This window comes from Amaranthus tricolor, chromosome 6 (assembly GCF_026212465.1).
Source record: "Amaranthus tricolor cultivar Red isolate AtriRed21 chromosome 6, ASM2621246v1, whole genome shotgun sequence".
NCBI lineage: Eukaryota > Viridiplantae > Streptophyta > Magnoliopsida > Caryophyllales > Amaranthaceae > Amaranthus > Amaranthus tricolor.
In genome coordinates, this window is record NC_080052.1 from 19,555,477 (window position 1) to 19,578,957 (window position 23,481).

Genomic DNA, 23,481 nt, shown 5'->3' on the forward strand with positions numbered 1-23,481 from the left:
CCTCAACAGCAAGAGAGGGGGGAAAGAAGCAGCAAACAAAATAAAATTCGATGAAGAAAAATTTAAGGCCATCAAATATGAACTCAAGGGTACTTAGCATTCAGTAGCAAAGCAGATGGAAGTGTCACAATCAACGGTGTGTAGGTGGAAGAGGAACAAAGTAATAAGAAGGCAAACAAACGCAATCAAACCGACTTTGAATGAAAACAACAAGTTACACAGGTTAAGCTTTGCATTATCTAAATGTGAATATGATGAACAAAATGATGCATTCAAGTTTAAGCCATATACTAACGTTGTTCACATAGATGAAAAACACTTCTATCTAACCCGAGAGACACAGAGTTATTATCTAGTTCCGGGTGAAGTAGAACCACATAGAGAATGTCAATCAAAAAGGTTCATACCAAAAATCATGTTTATGTGTGCTGTAACAAAGCCTATATTTACAACTAAAGGTGATGTTTTTTTTGATGGTAAGATAGGCATTTGGCCATTTATTACACAGGAGCCAGCAAAAAGAAGCTCAAAGAACAGGAAAAGGGGGGAGATGGAAACTAAGCCAATACAATCAATCACAAAAGAGCACATTAGAGAAATGCTTATCACTAATGTGCTGCCAACCATTAGAGCAAAATGGCCTGCAGAATTGTCCAAGCATATTTACATTCAACAAGACAATGCCAAACCTCATATAGCACACAATGACAGAGGGTTTTTAGAAGAGGCAATGAAAGATGGATTTAATATACAATTAGTGCAACAACCTCCAAATTCCCCTGACATGAACGTGCTAGATTTAGGTTTTTTTAGATCAATTCAAGCTTTGCAATATCAAAAATATGCTTACAATGTTAAAGAGTTACTTAAGGCTGTGAATAATGCATTTCAAAATCTGAGTCCACAATGTTTAAGGTTTGTATTCATCACTTTACTAGCTTGTATGATAGAGGTCATGAAAAAACAGGGGGGGGTTTGACTATCACATTCCTCACATGAACAAAACAAAGGCAGCAAGGGAAGGGACTTTACCAGATTACCTGACTATTGACAAACAATTGGTTGTTGATTCACTTCAATATTTATTCACAAAGCTAAGTACAGAAAAAATGAATCAGCTTGTGGAACTCATTGGGTATGCAGGGGGATATGATGAAGGGGATTTGAATGTAGAAATCTCAGAAGTAACCAATAATCAAACTCAACAAATTTCAGCAGTTGCAACAGAAAGCATCGTATGAGCAAAAGAACAGCAACCAACAACATTTTTTGAGACACAGAGGAAAGCAACAACAGCACAGAAGATCAGCCAACACAACCATAACCAGCACAGCTACATGTTTGAAATGTAAATTCCTTTTGAATTTGGACATATTTTTGGGATCTTTAACATGTGATGTTTCAGATGCAAACAACAAACATTTTATGTTGTTTTCAATGAAACATTTTTATTCAAATATACATTAATGAAAAAATTGGTTGTTTTAGAACTCTCAGGTAAATTTTTTTTTTTTTTAAATCATTGAGTACAAAATCGAACATCTTTGTGCATTAAACGTTGGAAAACAATCCAAACCCCTTTTGTTCGATTTTTTGGTGGCTAAAACTGCTATCACTTTCAGATCACAGAGGAATGAAATTAAATGCATAAAAAAACGTTTAACTTAATCATCATCAGTCAAAATGAACATGCACCAACACAAACAGAAACTCACTTGAGAAAGGACCAAGCTTATCATGCCAATCTTCTTCTTCACAATCAGTATTCGAAAAAACAGCATCAATGGAAGAATATTCACGATCAGGATACATATCAGGCTCAGGTGTGTAAATGGGTTCACCTTCAGAGTCAAGTTCTCTTCCCCACTTAGGATCAGTCTCAACAGAAGTTGAGTCATCATTGTAATCATAAGACTCTTCCTCAAACGATTTCAGTCCAGATCTAGGGTTTCCATCATTGAACCCCTTAAAGTCTATCTTAGAAGGCGATTTGTAAGGAGATTTGGGGATTCTCAGAAGTAAAGAAGTACGCGAGTTAGGGTTTTTCATGGGTGAGTCGATTGTCGAGTTAGGATTCTTCAGGGGGGATTTAAAAGGCGAAGTGGAGTTTGCCATGACAACAACACGAAAGAAATTAAGGAATAAGGTGAAGCTTCAACCCAGATCTAGGGTTATCAGACAACTACACAGAAGAAATAAAGGAAGATGGTGAAGCTTCAACCCAGATTTAGGGTTTTCAGAGAAGAACAAGAAAGAAGATAAGGAAGAAGGTGAAGCTTTCAACCCAGGATTAAGAGAAAACGACAAGATGAATGGGGAATGGGTAGGGTTTTAGGTTTATAAAGGGAGGGAGTGTGTAAATGGGTGGGTATTAATTAGGATTTAAGTATGTTGATTAATTATAAGGGAGGGAAAATTAGTAAGGGTAATAGAGGGTATAATTGAAAATAGGATAAAGTACTAAGGGTATAATAGTCAAAAATCCATGCCAAAAATAGAAATGGGACATTTAAGGTGACTTGACCATAAAAGGAAATGGGACACCTGAGCTGAATAGGAGGGAGTATATCTCAATTTAATACCCCGATCAACCCACCGAAATAAATAAATTAAAAGACTCTTTTTCATTTTGTATACTTTATTTAAAAAGAATAATTTTAAATATGTAATTTAAAATTGTAAGAGTAGTATAGAAGAGAAAGGATTTAAATAACATAGTTAACTCATTTTATTATAAGATTTAAAATTATAAGGGTTAAAAAAAAAAAAAATAATAATAATAATAATAATAATAATAATAATCATAATCATAATTATTATATAAAAAAAAGAGTGGGTGAGTTCCAGGAACCCACGAAAAAGAAAGAAGAAAGGGAAGGAGGAGAGAGAAGGAGAAACGGAGAAGGAAGAAGGAGAAGGTGCCGGCCGGCGGTAGCTCCGGTGACCGCCATCTCACGCCGGTGGTATCCCGGTGACTGCCGTATCGCCGGAAAACTAAGGTCAGGAATATTTTTTTTTTTTCAAATGCAAAATGTGTAATTTGGATTGAAATTGGTAGAACAATATTATAAAGAGATGAGATTTCATACCTTTAATATTAAAATCTTGCGTTTTCTTGACTGAATTTTAAGCAAATGGGAGATGAAGGAAGTAGTTTGTAGGAGAAGGGAGTGTGAGTAATAATGTGAATGAAATTAAGGGTAATTGGTTTAATTTATAATAGGTAAGTGAGGTTATTAGTTATAAGGTTTAGAGAGAGAAGTGGGAAGTTATTTGTTAATGGGGAGTTTTTTTTTTTTCTGAAATTTATTTATTTACTTATTTATTATTATTATTATTATTTTTTTTAAAAAAAAGGAATTTACAGATGCCCCAAATCTCAACATGATGGAGGTGAGTTTGATCACCTCGTAGCGTACTCCTTGGTTTGCACGTTTGAGAACGAGGTTGTAAGTGTAAGGAAGTATGAGGGCTCATGTTTTGGATCACTTGATGAAATGATCAAAGTGGGAGATTTTGTGTGTCTTGATGAAGGCAAGGGAGTGCTCATGGAAGGTTTCGAGGCCTGCTTGAGTGGTCGAGCTTGATGGGCTCGGTCGAGCCAAGCAGGGGCAACAAGACAGAAACTACTGGACTCTCGCTCGGGTGGTCGAGCGGATCTTGCTCGGGTCAAGCAACGATCAGCTCCTCACAGTACGCGATTATGTTTTATGTCCGATTCTTTGTGGGCTTTTGTGGGTTTGTCCTAAGGCTCCCAAATATGTCATGGTACTATATAAGGGGTCTTAGGAGTGTATTATGGAGAGTGTGAGAGCCTAATACTAAGAGATTACTAGGGTTTAGCCAAGAGAGTTTTTCTCCACTTGTATTAGGGCATTTCAGGGAGATTGACATCAAGATTCAATCTTTTGCTTTGAGAGTGTGTTCTTGAAACTTGTAAGGTGAGTAATTAATGTATTCTTGTTTATATTAATGATAAGATACTTTATTTAAATAGGAGGTATCTAATCATATATTGTGTATTGTTGTCATTGTTGTTGCTTGCTCCATTTATGTGGTTTACTTTACATTAGTTTTGTTTGCACATTCCTACTCATATATAAGTCTTTAAATTCGAAGTTTCAACAAAAGATAGTTATTTTTTAACATAATAAACAAAACAACCCATTTAAGTTTTATAGATAATAAAACCTTAATTTAATAATAACTTCAATTTCTTTTGGAATCTTTCAAGAATGAATTTTAACTTTAAAAATCATAAACTACATTTGTAAGAAACCAGAGTGGTTATCATAAACATAAACGTATTTATAAATTTCTTTAAATCAATACATCATTTTCTCATAAGTAGTTTATAATTATACATCATAAACGATATTTGAAGGATAAGATTTTTGAGTTTTTAAGTGCGAAATAATATTTTCTCTTATTCATTATTATTGTCTTATTTGATTTTGACACATTTTTCAATGGATTATTTTAATTTTAAATATTTCTCATTATGTTTGAATAAAAATTATAATAAATTCATATTTATAAAAGTTACATTAAGAAGAATTGAAAAAAATCTCAGTTCACTATAATTTTAACTTATAGATTAAGAATAAAATAAAAAATTAAATATAAATTTTTTCGAAAACATTACTCAATTACATCAAATCGATCATAAAACAACATGCATGAGTTTAAAACATCAACCAACACTTTTACTTACAACATCAACTTAACCAAGATGTTAAAACCCATAAATCATCCATCTAACATCTTCATATACATGAAGCATTCTTTGAAATATAAATCATGTATTATTTTAAATTCTTCATTCAAAATAAATCATAAAACATCATGTAAAATAAGACTTTTGTTAAGTAAGAAAAAAAAGTATATTTAAGTGTACCTTCATCAAAAAATATTCTCAATATATTCTTAGATTAAAAAAAACACCACCTTAAAACTAGGTTGATTAGATCCCTGAAATACTTAGTATATGAGCTAATCTCAAGAAAAAATATTTGTGTTGGGATGAGTTATCCCACATCGATAAATTGAAAATGGTGTGCACGCTTTATAAGCTATTAGAGACCTTCTTTCCATTGGCATATGGTTTTGGGATGGTATATATCTCCTTGGCTTATGAAGTGTGTGCACCTCGTGTTCCCCCGTTAATATGCTGGCATTCACAATAAGTCCAGCCTAATTTAACATGGTATCCGAGCCGATGGTTCGATCAAAAATTTAAAAATGGTAGGTTCGAAAAGAACGGCGTTCCTACCCTAATTGATTACTCCCACATGCGAACTTAACGGGGGTTCGCATGTGAGGGGGGGTGTTGGGATGAGTTATCCCACATCGATAAATTGAAAATAACTTGACGGGGGTTCGCATGTGAGGGGGGGCAATGGGAAGAAGGTCTCTAATAGCTTATAAAGCGTGTACACCATTTTCAATTTATCGATGTGGGATAACTCATCCCAACAATTTGTGTGTACCTCGGGTTCTAACTAATGGAAAGATAAATGGAAATTAAAAAAGTCTTGATATGCCTCATTGAAGGATTGGGTTTTGAAATAACTTGTGAATGTCTCTCTCTAAGGCTTCTTAGGCCCTTTTATGAATCTTATTGTAATCCCCTTATTTTTAAGTTTGATCCCAAAATAATTCTTAAATAACTGTCTTCGTGTCCGAATCTTAAGTTATGTCTTGTTTCATTTTATTAAAGAAGGAACATGTTAAAACTGAAAAAAAAAATTACCATGATTTTATTCATTTATTAGTAACAGCGAACAAAAAAAAGACAAAAGCCATACTTTTTAAACGAAAAACACTTACAAGCAGGTTATTCGTTGTTCATAACAACGAACCAACACTAATGACTCTGAATTAATTTTTTTTCCTTTAATAAATTATGACTTTGTTTTAACAGCTAATAAAATTGTGGTAATTTTTTTTTGACTTTTAAAATGTTCTTCTCATATTCGCTGTTAATAACAACGAACATGTCTTAGTTTTAGGCTTCCATACGAAAACGATTATTTGGGAATTATTTTAGTAGGACCGTCTCGTATATTTTGGGGGTATGTGCCAAATTTATGTTATCGACTCTTACAATTTAAAGAAAAAACAAATCAAAATATTAATATATAATGATAAAATCTATTTATTGATTACATTATAATAATAATTGGCTCTTTATTACTTTGTTCCTCTTGTGTAGAATAGTATATATGTGTTTGCGGTAATTGAAATTATAAATCAAATAAGTATATGCATGCGGTAGTCCGTAAACCGTTTTGCACATACTAATGACATGTATTTTGGTACCAAACTTATTTTTTAGATTTTTATTAAAAAAAACTTGTTATTTTTCTAACATTTGGTATTAGAACCTTACCCTAATATAAATTAGTGAGTGAAGAACCCTAAAAGAAGCGATTGATGAGGTGCTCAGCACTAGGGTATTGAAGAAATTTATGATGCTAAGGACATAGGCAAGGGAAATTTGGCCAAGTTGTTTGTTCCTAATGAGGAGTTTGAACAAAGAAGTATGATCTACTTCACATAATCATATTTTCTTATTTTAGATGATGACAACCTAACAAGGACCACTCCAACCACCACCACAACCATCATCTCCACCCTTACAAGAGATATCCTTTAAACAGCGGTAAACTTATATAAAATTTTAAAGGGGCAAAGTTAACAAAAAAATTTTAAACTCAACTAAAATATAGTCAATTAATATACCAAAAAATTAACATAACTTAAATTTTAAATGAAAGTAAAGCTTGACGCTCTATTAGTACTTCTAAATTATTTATAATTTCATTTACAGTATGTCTTTACTATTTGTCTCTCAATCACTACAAGAAAAATAATTTTGGGCGTCAAAATTATCGATTTATGGGCGTCATATATCAATGTGTGGCCCAAGAATAACTAAGGGTGTCACACAAACCAAACGAAGCACAAAAGATATGTTTGAGCGACATATGCAGATTGTGTCACCCTAAGGTGATATTATGGGCCACACATTATTTATTATGTCGCCCAAAAACCTAATTTAAATCTTAAAATTTAGGTCCTTCCCAAAAACCTAAAACCTAAAATTCTAAACACCTTATTCTCATCATTCTACCTAACTAAAATCACACAATTCCATATATGTTGTTGCTTGGTAATATATATTTCGTATCTACCTCCTCTTGCGATAATTGATCGAAAACTATCGTTCTCTTTAGTTTTAGAAGAACTTGAGCCATTTGTCTATCCAGAGTGAAATGAAAGATATGTGATATAAATAACAAACATGTTTAGACTGTTTGGGTTTATTTTGAGATGGGAGCAAATTGTATGCAATTGAACTGGATATTGCTTTGAGGTCTAATGTTTTCATTGTATATAAATTAATTTGTGTGTATAGTTTATTGTATGTGTATAAACTATCGTTCTCTTTAATTTTAGAAGATCATTGAGTTTTATTTCTCTTAGAGAGCTAATTTGTTTGTATAGTTTATTGTATGTATATTTATTCATTGGCTTTGTGAAGGTGCTTTTGTATTAATTTTTTGTCCGCCGAAGTTAAGGTTTGTATGGCTATTCTCATTTGTATAATTTAATTATAAGACTAGATTCTATTGACATACTAATTTACATTTTTGAATATTTTCAGGTCAATGATGCAATGCTAAAAATGGCAACATTTTTCTTTAGTAAAGAAGTAATTTGATAATCATCTTTTTATATGTGATGATTATCTTGAGAAAGTACATAGCCATTATAATTTTTGTAATATTTTTGTGAGTTGAACTTTATGAAAAGAACTATTAATGTCACATACAAGCAAATTACTTGCTCTTTTGTATGATAAGCAATACATTATTATTATTATTATCATTATTGTGCAATTAATAATTATAGGTTTCATGACATTAAGTACCCAAATTACACTTAGTAAGACTTAAGCTACAATATGGGTAATATTATAAAGTGATTTAGGTGCACTTAACTATGCGCTACACATATAACTGTGTTGCCCAAAACATATAACTATGGGCTACACATATAACTGTGTCACCCAAAACATATAACTATGAGCTACACATAATTGTGTCTCCCAAAGCAATTAACTATGGGCAGCATAGATGTGTGTAGCCCAAAGCCATAACTATGGGCTTCGTGGGCGCAAGCATCGCCCAACATTCAATTATGGGCTACATACATAAGTGTCGCCAAAAGTAAAGCATGGGCGTCAGAATCAGCTGTGTGACACCCAAATATGTGCTGCGTTGATAGGGCGACACTTGTCATGTCACTTATTAGATTTGTCGCCCTAACTTTGGGCGACATGAAATTAAGATTGGGCGACATACTTCGGTGACGCCCAAAACCCTTTTTCTTGTAGTGAATGTATATCACTAAACTATCAGTAAGAAAATCATTGCCTATTTTGTTACGAAGTCTTATCTTCACTATCTTCATTGCCGAAAAGGCTCTTTCCATGGTAGTAGTGGAAACATGAAGAGTCATAATCAATCGTATTAATCTATCAACCAAAAAATATATCTTTCCATCTCTTGTCTCCACCAACTGTTAACAAAGTTATGATAAAGACGAAAGTGTACCCAATTGCTTTCTTCTTGTTTTGTTCTTATTGTTATATGATAATTTTATTTCTAATTTGATATTATAACTTATAACATATAATTCTTTTCTATTTATTCTCTTCCTATAATTGTGTTGCTTCTATTTGTTGGATTGAAGTCATAAAAAATTGTAAAATGACAGTTGTATACTAAAAAAAATTTTTCGAAAATCTCAGGAAGCAAAGCCCCTACCCGCCCCTTATAAGTTTTGCCCTGGCCTTCAAGGGTTTGCTTAGCAGTTTAGGGGTGTTTTATCACCTGAAGGTCATCTTGTCTTTGTGTTGTGATAGTTAATTTTCTTTTCTTATTGCTCAAAATTCAATTTTTCATGAACGTATAAAGTATATTGAAATTGTTTGTTATTATGTGCGGGATGGTATTAAAGATGATACGATGATATTTTGACTAGATAAAGTATATTGAAATTAGACATTTATGATTTTCATGCTCCAACTTGAATGGGACGAGTGTTGGATTACTTAGTACTTTGACCTATTATGTTTAATCATATATGGGCTATATATATAATAAAACTTAATGTGAATACTAAAATAGCTAGTGGTTACTGTCTTTTTATTGACTATTAAGAATAATATTATGTCCTATTAATAAATTAATTATTTCTTTAAGAAATATAATTATAGGAATTTTATATTAATATAAATTAAGCCCATTAGTCCTTAAGTCAACTATATTACTAAATCAAAATAACTTTAATTAAAAGTCAAAAAAAAAAAATCAAAATGACTTTAAATATAATAGAGTAATGATCCAAGATCATTTCTTTACAATTTCTCTAACTTTATAAGTGTTATAAACTCTAAGTTATATCACAAAAACTTGGGTGAGACCATCTCACTTGTGAGACGCGTTTTATTGGACCGTTCCAATTGTATATATTTTTTTTACAAATTACAATGTCAATTTCAAAAGTTAAAAGATCAATTTAAAGACTTAAAAACCAATTTCATTTAAAATTGACATTTTAAGTCATAAAATTTGACGATTTATGACTTAAAAGGTCAATTTTAATACTTAAAAAATCATTTTTAAGACTTTAAAAACCAATTGCAAGACATTAAATTCTTATTTCAACTTTAAAATAGGATGACTCAAACATTAAAGTTGATATTTAAAACTTTCGAATTGACCTTTAAGTCTTAAAATTGGATTTTTAAGTCTAGAAATTGTCCTTTTAACTCTTAAAATTAGCATGTTAGAATTTTTTTATAAAATTATTGGGCCTGGGCCAATTGCACAACTAAGACCGTCTCACAAAAGAGTAACTGAAATTCTATACTTCCACCAATTCAATTTAGTTGACATATTTATTTTTTGGCATATTCATCAATTATTCTTGATTCATATTTTATTCTCTATCTATTTGTTTGAACATATATAGTAAAATGAGATCTCGTTTACTTCGTATAAATGCGCAAATTACTAACATTTATTTTATTTTCTAATTTTCATGTTAAGTTAGAGATTTTAATGCTTGAATAAGTACATTGGCATGTGTGTAAAATGGTGAAGTGAATGCTAAATTGAATTGGAGGAAATATTTTAATTTATAGATAAAATATTATAATATCTTTTAAACACATTCTATATCAATTTAATAAATAATCAAAGACATTATTATAGGGTCAAATAAATAAACCCATAATTTATTTAGTCAAACCCTAAACCACCCACTTCGGTCCAATAACTTCCTAAAATAATTACCCACTACTCACCATAACCTTCCACTCAACCATCATACCCATGATTCCCACATTAATTCACCATCCAACCTCCATTCTACAATTATATTACATGTTGCATACATCATTTGCACCCGATTAAGCATATATATTCCTATTGCTACTCCATAAAAATACACCTCCATCCTAATTACAATCTATACTTAAATAAATATTCCTTCATGATCTGAACTCATTCTATAATCCGCTAATCTTACATTCATTAATTATTATATATTCATTACTTTCGGTTTCCCGATTTGACTTCAGCGTCGGAGGGGTTTTCCTGGAAATCACCCCCGGGAAAGGCTAACGTTGTATTACAGGATTCGAGATCTCATCACCAGAAGGATCATAAGCACTTTCAGTATATTGACAGTTGTCCCCGACTACATCTTATTTCCAAGTATTTTAAATGTCTTTTGCACTTCCTCGTTTCATTACCGAAATAATTTGGCTGTCAGTGGGGAAGTGTTATAAATACTTAACCCGAACAAAAATCCATGGCTCCCAAGAAGAATCCTACACAAACCACTACCGTGCACAATACAGATACAGATACTTGAGCGGGTCATGTGAACAATCAAGTTGTGACTCACGAAGATCTGGACATACTAGCACAAAACCTCACAAATGCCTTCACTGAACAATCCACGCCATTGTAAGCGCTAGTAACACTGCCCCTCAGCAGCAGGTATTGGCCAGCATGGCAAATCAGATCAAGAATCTTAAGGAAAGGATAGAGCCAAGTGAAGATGTCTCTACTCCTCAAAAGTCTAACGATGGGGAAATAAAAATATCTCGTTCTAGCAAAAGGAACAAAAGAAGAAGGAAAAGATCAAAACTCCGCAAAAGTCTGAGTAAAAGCAAATGGGAAAAACAGGGTGCGTCGAAGTCCGAAACTCGGGATGCAAGAAAACATCTGGAGGATGAAAGGCTAAAACAATTAGAAAGTGTCCAATCATTCATGGACAAAAAGCGAGATGAGAGGAAGATGACGCGACTTACTGGATTTAGCCGCCCTGTAAGCCCCATCGAAACTACGCGAGATGATTTTAGCCGAGGAGGCCCCAGCGAGGTCCCTATCTTGCTGAATTCCCCGTTATCCACTAAAGTTCTAGCTACACCTGATCCGACAAAGATCAAGGTTCCAAACATGATTGCCTTTGACGGAACTAAATGCCCAGATTAACATATAATGGCATATAAAAATTTGATGTTGCTTTACACCACTAATCCCGCGTTATTATGTAAGTTCTTCCCAACCACACTTACTGGTCTTGCTTTGATTTATTACACTTCACTTCCAGTTGAGAGCATTCACACCTTTGCCCAACTGGAGGCTAAGTTTGTTAGCCATTTCGTGGCATCAAAAGGACAAGAAAAGTCCAATTCCATTTGCTAGGTATCATACAACAGGAAGAGGAGTTTGTCTCCACTTACCTTCAAAAGTTTCAAGAGGCTGTTTTCGAAGTGACAAACTTAGAAGAGTCAGTCGCCCTAAATGCCTTCATAAACGGAATGCAGACTCCCAAATTGAAATTCCAGCTAGTTGAGACTTAAGTCAATACGTATTCAGAGGCGATGAGACAATGCCAAAGCTTTGTAACTACCCCTGAAATATGTCAGGCACATGATTCCAAGAAGGGGAAGCATGATAAACAAGGTCAGGGGAAAAATCATTCAAACAAAGCTCACAGAGACGAGTATTCGTCAAGAAGAGAATGAGGTTATCCACCTCGTAATCAAGGTCCTCCTTCCAAGATAGGGCCTCCGAGATCAAGACACGCCTATATCACAAAAGAAGAACCCCGGACAAGGAACTTACGGGATGAGGGCAATGATCCAAGGTTTAACAAAAACAGAAGAGACATCTTCCATGCTATCAGAGATGAGCTTCCAGTACCACCGCCTACTACAACCCCTTCCAACCGCCTTAACTCCAACTTGTTGTGTGACTATCACAAAGAACATGGGCATACTCTGTTACAATGTAGACAACATAAACACATTTTTCATCAACTTGCCGAGGAAGGAAAACTAGGAAAGTTCTTAAAACAGAAGGAGTATGGCTCTCGCAGTGACAATGAGAGAAGGCCAAACCATCCAAGGCATAAAGCTCCCAGAAATGAAGAAAGAAAGGACAATTCCAATAATACCCACGACATCATCAATATGATAACATGTCTTTTCTCGGAAGACTACCCAACTCTCAGAGCTGCGAAAGAAAGTGTACATACTTCGCTCAAGGGGCTCCCAAAATCAACTACGGGAGAAAGTTAGGCGAGTGCTCGTTAATACTGGAAGCACAACTGATGAAGTTTGAGGAAAAACATCTACTTACTATTGACAAACCCCTCATTGGCTTTGGAGGTAACCGAGATTTACCCTTGGGAACAATCATGCTTCCAGTCTGTGTTGGGGAAAAAGGTAGTTGCAAAACAATGTCGATTCACTTCATTGTGGTGACCTTAATTTGTCCTATAATGTTATCATTGGACTTCCTCTCATCAACAAGTTAAAGGCGATCATCTCTCCTCATCAACTCTTCATACAATTTGAGCAGAATGATGGAAAGGTGGGAATCCTAAAGGGAGATCAGAAGGAAGCTCATCAATGCCTTATCAATACATTAAAGCATGACGATGCTCCTAGAGTATCTTAGAAGAGTCAAAAGGGGAAAAGTTGCAATGTTTATGAAAGGGAGAACATCTGAAGAAATACTTCATTCGATCATCAGTTATCAGGGATCATTATGATTTCCAAATTGTTAATCTTTCATTCGAATATCCGCATCATCATGTTGCGTTACTTCTTGATTAGTTGTTTGTTTATTTACTAAGCATTGAATTCATTAGTTTTCTGAATTATCTATGCCTTTAGATTTCCATATCATCATGATACTTCCATTTTCAGTTGAGGTTTGATTTGATTTTTATATCATCATGATACTTCACATTTTAGGTTGCAAATCTTGTTAAATCCAATTTTCAAAAGAAATTCAAATCCTTATCATAAGTCCCGGGTGATTAACGGCTGGGCAAAGCGGATCTATGTCTGATCTGAATATTCATTAGTTCTTTCAAATGAGTCACCTAGTATGATTCCTTATCTTAAACTCCTAGGTGATTGACTTCTAGGCCAAATCATCATATCAGGCTCAAATGTCGGATCATCATATGTGGCTCCAAGGCCGAATTATCAAAAGTGGCTCAAAGGCAAAATATTTATAATTTATAGGGCTTCCACCAACATGGGCCCATCGAGGCTAGAATTCGAAGTTTATTTTATTTAGACCTTATTGCATGGTTTCTTCCGAACATTTAATTGGTCTCATCACAGGTATGATTTTTCCTTATAAAGACTGATACCCTCGCTATATTAAATTCCCTCATCTATCACTCTTCATGCGTGGGGCTAATGTTATATGGTCAAATAAAGGAACCCGTAATTTATTTAGTCAAACCCTAAACCACCCACCTCGGTCTAATAACTTCCTAAAATAACTACCCACTACTCACCATAACCTACCACTCAACCATCATACCCATGATTCCCACATTAATTCACCATCCAACCTCCATTCTACCATTATAAATACATGTTGCATACATCATTTGCACCCGATAAAGCATATATATTCCTATTGCTACTCCACAAAAATACACCGCCATCCTACTTACAATCTATACTTAACAAAATATTCCTTCATGACCTGAACTCATCCTATAATCCATTAATCTTGCATTCATTAATTTTCATTACTTTTGGTTTCCCGATCTGACTTGAGTGTCGAAGGGGTTTTCCGGGAAACTACCCCCCGAGCAAGGCTAACGTTGTATTACAGGATTCGAGGTCTCATCAGCGGAAGGATCATAAGCACTTTCAGCATACTAACAGTTGTCCGCGACTACATCTTATTTTCAAGTATTTTAAATGTTTTTTGCACTTTCTCGTTTCATTACTGAAACAGACATACTTTTAACGCTCCATTATATTTGCTACTTTTCACTTTTACACAATTCAATATATTTTTTTGATTCTTTTTATCTTGAGTTATGGATAAATAATAGGAAAAATTATTGTGAATAATCCAACTTATTTGTCATTGTCTGCCAATAATCCCACATTTTGAAATTTTTTTAATAATCCAACCTTTGCTTTTAGTTTGTTGTCAATGGACTCTTTAAAAATGACCTGTTATATCAGGTGACCTCTCATCTTCTCCTTTTTTATAATAATCCAACCTATTTCCCATTATCTGCCAATATTCCCACCTTTTGAATTTTTTTTAATAATCTAACCTTTGTTTTCATTTTGTTGCCAATGGACCCTTCAAGATGCTAAATACTCAATTTCTCTTCGCCACTAGTTTAAAGAGGTAGTATACTTTGAAGGGAAGTGAAAATCACTCGATTATTATTAAGTTTTATAATTATATTGATTATTAATTTTAACGTGTAAACTTCAACTTGATAAATATAATACATAACAGGTCAGCGAGTACTCGACTCAATGTATTTTGTGGCCCATGACCCAACCTGGTTAAGGCGGGTTGGGTACCCGACCCAAATTAGATTATTTTTTAAAAAATTGACCTTCCATTTAGGATGTGGATCAGCGAGTCAGATGTTTTGAACACCCCTAGTTGATGGGATATGTAGTGTAAAGACGGTTACTATTTATGCAATGATCAACTTCATAAGCTTGGGAAATAATAGCAATTTCATTTAGCTTCTTGAAGGATCCATTGGTAATAAAGGGAAAGCAAAGGTTGAATTATTAAAAAAAATTTTAAAGGTGGGATTATTGGCAAGTAATGGGAAATAGATTGAATTATTATAAAGAAGAAAGAAGATTATAGGTAACCTGAACAGGTCATTTTTTGAAAGGTTCATTGGCAACAAATTAAAAGCAAAGGTTGAGTTATAAAAAATTTTCAAAAGGTGTGATTATTGGCAAGTAATTGAAAATAGGTTGGATTATTCACAACAATTTTTCCTAAATAATAAAACTTATAAAAAGTGTATATTGTGAAAATATGCGACTGAACGATTCAAACAAATTTTCACTTGACTAGAATTTTTCTTACACTTAACCGCAATATATAAAATAAATTTATGTAATGAAAAATGTCAAAAATACTTGTGTAGCAATTATTTCAAATTAGAGATAATATAATATTATTAATCAATTTTAATACTTTCAAATATAACTATTAGATTAAATTAAAAAATATGGAACTTATAAAATAAAAATAATCAATAAAAATCATATAAGCAAACTACTGCAAACAAAAGTGAGTCATTTATTAGGGCTTCTAACAGTATGTTATTTGTCAACAAAACTATCAATATTAATGATGATATGATAATTATGATGATTATGATTATAATATATATTTTGATAGATTAACTATCCACAAATTAAAGTTAAAAATTATAAAATATATGTGTATTCATACGATGGTCTAGAAATAAAATGTTACATACGTGACTACTGACTACTACTCATTCACAACGCATGCATTGCTTGCTATTGACCCGAGCAAACCTGGGTATTATTATTGACAATGACATAATGAATTTGAATGGGTTTTGTCAAACTTGACTTGGCTAAACTCTAATCGATACTAAGAAATATTCCAAATTTTCAATCATTTACGCCGTCGTATGCTAATTAAATATTCTATTTAATTTAACACCAATTTTAAGAAAAAGGTTATAGACTACATGGCATGGGGTGAGTAAGTAAAGAAAAAGCCATAATTTGATGGTTTCTAAATAAGAAAATAACAAATTTCAAAGAGGGAGTATTATGTTATAATTAAATAAAAAAAATATAAAAAAAATAAGAAATGGTCAAGACTAGGTCAATCACTACTAAATTAAGGTCTTTATATATACTTTTCGTATTTTAATTAAATGTTCCACTTGATTTGATACCAACTTAAAAAAAAAGGGTAGGAACCACATGGGAGGAGTATGTATGGAATAATAGATTATTTAATGAATTTCAAATAAAAAAAATAAGACATTTAATTAAAATACGACGGAGTATAATAATCTTATAAATAGATAAAAGAAAACAATAAAATAACAAGAAATGGTCACGACTAGGTCGATCACTACTAGATCAAGTTCTTTACATGTACCCTCCTATTCTAATTAAATGTTGCATTTGATTTGACACGAACTTAAAAAAAAGTAGGAATCACATGAGATGAGTGTGTAAGGAAAAAAAATATATGATTTAATGATTTTCAAATAAAAAAATAACACATTTAATTAAAATAATAAGAAGTATTATTTTATAAATTGATAAAAGAAACAATAAAAAAAAAAAACAAGAAATAGTCAAGACTAGGTCAATCCCAACTAAATCAAGGTCTTTAAATATACTTGACCACCATTTAAAACCTAGAAAGTTTTCTACCTTATTCTTAAACCAAGCTAAGCTAAGCCATGGTAAGATCACCATGTTGTGACAAAACTAAGGTTAAGAAAGGGCCATGGTCTGCTCAAGAAGACGCATTACTCTTGAACTTCACTGCCACATTCGGCAATGGAGGCAATTGGATTTCATTGCCTAAAAAAGCTGGTTTGTTTTAATTATTACCTCTATTAATCTAATTATTAAAATCTTTAATTAATAAACTTAATTATAATTAGTCCATGTAATTATTTTGAATACAGGATTGAATCGATGTGGAAAGAGTTGCCGTTTAAGATACTTGAATTATCTTAGACCAGATATTAAGCATGGTGGTTTCACTGAGGAGGAAGATTATGTTATTTACAAGCTTTTTAATGCCATTGGTAGCAGGTATACATCGTTCTACACCTATTTACTTCATCTTGTGCCAAGTTTTTCTTATCCATTCCTCACTAGTATATTAGGTATGGTTTTTTACTCGTTTTCTATATATGGTATTATAAACTTCTTTTTAATAAATTTGTCCATTTTACACTAGCACCGAGAATAAAAAGTTAAATATAATATGTTAAAGTAATAGTGCATTTTGAAATAAAAATTAAGAAATTTCAGTACTGAGCTCTTCTATAAAATAGAAATTATGTAAATTTATTGGGATGGACAAAAATTAAAAAATGAGACAAATTCATTGTGACTCGGGAGCATATATTAATAGGAGTAGTTAGCCATTCAGCATCATCATCACCATACCCGATGTATCCCACGTAAGAAGTAGTTAGCTATTGAAATTGTTATTTAGATAATTAATTATCTTGTTTCAATTAAAGAGAATTAAATTAAAGAATTACTATTTTTTTAGATAAAATAAAATAATAAATTTAATTTTCATGTAATCTCTTTATTCCTTCGGTATACACCATAAAGAAAAATCATCCACTAGCATACGTACGTAGTAGTTAATAGAGTATATAACAAACATTAAGGCCTCAACCAAAAACTTACGTAGACGGTTAAGGCGTCAATACATGTTATATACGCTATATCATGTCAAGAGATCAATTCAATTTAAAATTCAAACTGATGATTGAGTTTTCAATATATGTATATATACTGTATCAATCAAATCACAAAGGATAGCACTTGGTATGCCCCTTGTAGGAATTATTCTCTCCTATTCAGCCTACATGTTTCATTTACCTTTTTACACTTATTGAGATAACATTTTAACCCTTAATATCGCTAATTGTACATAATAAAAAATTATAAAAAATGTATATTACTAATTTTTGCATTGAATCGAATGAAATTATATCTCACTTGACTATATTTTAACTTATAGATTAACAAAATAAGAGAGAATAGTGGATAGTAACAAAAAAATAAATTTAGTAGGGATGGAGTTTATACTTCTACTCCCTACGTTTTATAATGTTCTTCCCGTTTAGAATATTCTATTTCAAAGAAAGAAATTTGATTAAGATGTTAAGACATATATAGATGATAAAATATATCCATGTGAGATCTCGTTAGATTTGTTGTAATGTATACTTTTTATCATATATTTTTTAAAATATTTTTTATAATGCTTGTTTAGAGAAATTAAGACTCAAAAGTTGCTTTGAAAACTTGCACAAAGTAAATGGGAAGAACAAAAAAAAAACGGAGGGAGTATTACATTAACAGCTCGTCTTGGACGAGACGGCCTCATAATGAGACCGTCAATTTAGGCCGGGCCAATTCGTGCGTGTAACAGCCTGGGCATTTTTTTCGTTTTTTAGGCATTTTTCAATTTTGATCTTAAAGGTATCAATTTTGACCTTAAAGGTGTCCATTTTCAAAATCGATACTTTTAAAGTCAAAATTAATAAATGCTCAGAAAATTGAAATATTGTTACACATGCAAATTAGACCGGTCCAAATTGACAATTTCATAATGAGACCGTTTCGTGCAAGTTTTTGTGTTACATTAAATTAAATAGAAGTATAAAATACTATCAATGGTAGTTCAGTTGGTAAACCACTAAACCGTCTTATAACATTGTAAGAAATAAAGTCAATTTGTCAAATTTTGCTCCTAAATTTTGCTATTTTATAATTCTAAATTGATGTCTATGTTCCTTAAGTCGCTTTAAAACTTCGGCTTTTTAATACATTTATTGATCATGACAGCCATTTTCTATTATAAATGGAGTATAAATTAAGTTTTTCACCTTAATTTGTTGTTATCTTATTGAAATAAAGAGTAAAAATTAAGCTTTTAATCATTTTTATTTTAAACACATTTTTATTGGATCTGACCCGTAATTATAGACAATTGTTATTAAACATGTTTTTTTTGTAAAATAAATAATAGGTGGGCAATCATTGCCTCAAATTTACCTGGAAGAACAGATAATGATGTGAAGAACTACTGGAACACTAAACTTAAGAGGAAGATATCATCCGGAGAATTCAACATTATTAATAATCCCATCAGAAATTGTTGTAAAAAACATAATAATAATTCCCAAATAAGTAATAATGAAAACATAACCAACACTATAGAAAAGGACAGATCATATTATGAAATTGAGAGTTTGAACATGGTCGAAAGTAAAGAAAGCACTGAAGAAATTCCAAGTTATTATTCAGAGAATTCATCATCAAATTCAACGGATTTTAATGGAATTAGCGGCGAAGAAGACGAGTTTTGGATGGATTTGTTAGCTGATTCCTTTGATAGTTCTGTTGTAGCCGTAGCATCTCATCAACTTCAGGAGAAAATGAGTGAGATTGCTTCTCTACTACATGATAGTAGTTAAAGTACCAAAATTAGGGTTATGATATTTCTTATAGGTTCTAAGATGCAACTTGTTAGAATTTAGAAAATAAATCTCGGCAACTTAAATAAGGAGAAGAAGAAGAAGAGATAATTCTCATACAAATAAGGAGAATTTCACTATCAAAACTAATTGCTAGTGATAGTTATGGGATTACTCTTCGAATTTATAAAGTGGTACATCGTCTTTTCTTTTATCGATGTGGGTCAACTTACATATGGATATTAATTGATATTTAATTTACATAAGTTGCAAGTTGTAAATTGTAATTGAAGTTTTTTTTGAATTTGTTTTGTAGTTATGGCATCCTAAATAACCACAAATTAGTGAGGGATCAATCTATTGGTGTATGGGATAACATATAAAGTGTGTCAAATTCAACAAAAAAAAAAAATAATGTTATAATTGTTCAAAATAATATTAAGTCAAGATTTATGATATAATAATGTGTTAATCAGTATTAATGATATAGGAGTACTATATTGTGGCATAGTATTAGGGAAAATAGAATTTTCTTATTTTAAGGCTAAAGATTTTCTAAGTTCAAAAAGTCTTAAATTATTTTGAGTTTGGTTTTGGAAAATAGATTTTAAGCTTTTGTTTGAGCATTTAAGGTACATATAATATAACTTCCTTGACTTAGGAACATAGGAGGTTCTGAATGTGTTCAACTATACAGATCCTCGAAAAAATAAGAGTCTTAATATTAAATTATGTAGTATATGTTACGTGTTTAAAGAAAAATTTATTAGAAAAATATTATAAATTTCATTATTGTATAGGAAATTTAAAAAATTTATCATTTTTATTCCGACAAAGTTCCCAAGTTTTGTTTTGCTAGGTAGTGGAAGACCAAGTCTTCGTTACTCAGTAGTCACCAGGTTGTTCCTATTTCCTTGGAACGAGTCAGTTGTGGAGAAACTTTTTCTTCTGATCTACACTTAACTATTATGTCTACTAGCCTAAACTTATATGTTAGTAAGTTATTTCATGAAACTTTTTTATCTCTCACTAATTTTACAAAAAATTTAATAGAATAGAATATTGTGCATATCTTGTAAATCTTTATATTTTGGTAATTATTTTGTAATTAGCTAATTTTCTTATTCTCCAAGATTACTTTTATAGCTAGTTTCCTTACTTTCTAAGATTACTCTTGTATCTATTCTCTCACTTTGAAATGAAACGGTAACCAATCATTCTACCAATTCTATCATGGTATCAAGAGCTTAGGTTCTTTTTCCTCTCTTCAACCCTTTTTACTTTCTTCCTTACTCCTCAAGACAACCATTCCCCACCTTTACCGCCGCCCCCCTCTCTTGCTTCTTCCTTAGCTTCTCCTAAAATTCATCCCACCACCGACTCCTCTCCGACATGGTCATCTTCCTCGCCGGACTACTTTCCGACGAATATCAATCAAGCTATGCATACTCTCTCTTTGTCCTCTCCAGATGAACATTTCTACATGGGTACCGGTGCTACTTCCCACACACTCTCAAGGTAATTTTCTCAAATATTTTTCCATTGCAGCATCATCATAATAATCACAATTGTTGGTAATGGTAATATGATTCTGGTTCAAGGTCACGGTGATTTACCCATTTCTCCTTCTAATCCTTCCCTTACTCTAAAAAAATGTTTTACATGCCCCTAAACTCATTAAAAATCTTATCTCTATTCGTAAGTTTACTCGTGATAATAAAGTTTCTGTTGAATTTGATCATTTTGGTTTTTCGGTGAAAGAATTGGGCACGGGGAATATCCTCTTACGGTCTAATAGCACTGGTAATCTTTATCCTTTCCATTCGACACATGGAGCTACCATCCCGTCTTCTCCACATTCGACTTTTTTATCTTCTAATATTTAGCATTCCCGTTTAAGTCACCCGAGAAATGACATTTTGCATTCCTTATATTCTTCTAATTCTATCCAATGTAATAAAAGTTCATCTTTTATATGTCATTCTTGTCCTTTGGGTAAACATGTTAGATTACCTTTTGTTAATTCTCAATTTGTGTGTACTAAACCTTTTGATATTATTCATAGTGATTTATGGTCTTCTCCCGTTTCAGGCCCTTCGGGATACAAATACTATGTCCACTTTCTTGATCACTATACAAATTTTTTATGGACTTTTTCGTTATTTCACAAGTCTCAAGTGTATGATATTTTTTTGCAATTTAACACCATTGTCAATGCTCAATTTGAGCTTAATATCAAAACTTTTCAATGTGATCATGGGGGTGAATTTGATAATAAAAACTTTCACCATTTTTGTTTTACTCGGGGTATCACTATTCGTTTTTATTGCCCCTAAACTTCATCCCAAAATGGAAAATTCGAAAGAAAAATTCGCAAAATAAAAAATATCATTCGTACATTATTGTGTCATGCATCCCTTCCCTCTTATTTTTGGCCTCACGCCTTGAATACAGCTACTTATCTCCTAAACATTCTCCCCTCCAAGTTACTTGGTCATTTAACTCCTACTCACTTGCTTTACCATAAATCTCCCACCTATACGCATCTTCGGATTTTTGGGTGTTAATGTTTTCCTCTCATCACTTCCACAAAAATTCATAAATTACAACCTCGCTCATCTCCATGTGTCTTTTTGGGATATCCATCTTCGCATCGTGGTTATAAGTGCTATGATCTCTCCTCTCATAAGATTATTCTCTCTCGCTATGTCCTTTTTGACGAAGCCTCCTTTTCTTTTTCTCGATCCTCACAATCCTCTCCTAGAGAATATGATTTTTTTAGATGATTCCAATCCTTATTTTTTTTCTCCACCAATTTCAACCCAACAGTAGCAACCCATCTCTTGACCCCCTCCCCTCATCTACTGGGTCTCGTCTCCCTAGTAGCCCAACTACAGGTTCCTAGATTACAAACCCTCCCCCTACTAACTCAGAACACTAGGCCTGTCTCACACATCCCATCACAGACCCCATCCTCTAGCCCACTTTCTTCCTTAAATTGTCTCTCATCACCAAATCCTCCTTCTCCGCCCGGCATGATTACGCGTAGTAAGTATGGCATTTTCAAATCCAATTTCAAATACACTTCTCACACCCTTTTCGTCTCCTTCTCTCCTATTCCCAAAAATCCTATCCATGCCCTCCGTGACCCTAACTGGAGACAAGCTATGACGGATGAATTTGATGCTTTAATTGAAAATAATACTTGAGATCTTGTGCCGCGACCTCCGAATGCTAAAGTTATTCGTTCCTTGTGGATTTTTCGAGTGAAAACTAAGTTTGATGGTTCTTTTGAGCGCTATAAGGCGCGTCTTGTTGGTGATGGCAAGTCTCAAAGAGAGGGCATTATTGTGATGAGACTTTTAGCCATGTGGTCAAACTTGCCTCTATTCGCATTGTTTTGAGTATTTTTCTATCTAAATCTTGGTCCATTCATCAGTTGGATGTTAAAAATGCTTTTCTCCGTGATCCCACTCGACCCGATCATGTGTGTCTTCTCCGAAAGTCTCTTTATGGTCTAAACCAGGCCCCTCGAGCTTGGTATTAACGGTTTGCTGATTTTATGACTACCATTGATTTTCGTAATAGCATTTCTGATAAATCTTTGTTTATTTATTGTCATGGGTCTAATATTGCTTATCTTCTTTTGTATGTGGATGATATTATACTCACTGCTTCTTCTGATCTTCTCCGTCAGTCTATTATGTTTAAATTAAGTTTGAAATTTGCTATGAAGGACTTGGGTCGTCTCAGTTACTTCTTGGGTATTGGTGTTTCTCGTACTCCTACAGGTCTATTTCTCTCGCAAACCAAATATGCTGCTGAAATTCTGGATAAAGCTGGCATGTCTCAATGCAAACC

At 32.7% G+C, this 23,481-nt stretch overlaps 2 protein-coding genes across 3 annotated transcripts in view; one reads left to right on the forward strand and one right to left on the reverse strand.

The window, feature by feature from the left end:
- Positions 1-23,481, reverse strand: part of LOC130814806 (oxysterol-binding protein-related protein 4B-like) — a 988,965-nt gene that overhangs the window by 555,945 nt on the left and 409,539 nt on the right. The window lies entirely within an intron of this gene.
- Positions 16,807-21,015, forward strand: LOC130814820 (transcription factor RAX1-like). Its single transcript, XM_057681041.1, has 3 exons — positions 16,807-16,984; positions 17,080-17,209; positions 19,173-21,015. Exons 1-3 carry the CDS (start codon positions 16,849-16,851, stop codon positions 19,618-19,620), a joined length of 714 nt encoding a protein of 237 aa, XP_057537024.1. The 5' UTR covers positions 16,807-16,848; the 3' UTR covers positions 19,621-21,015.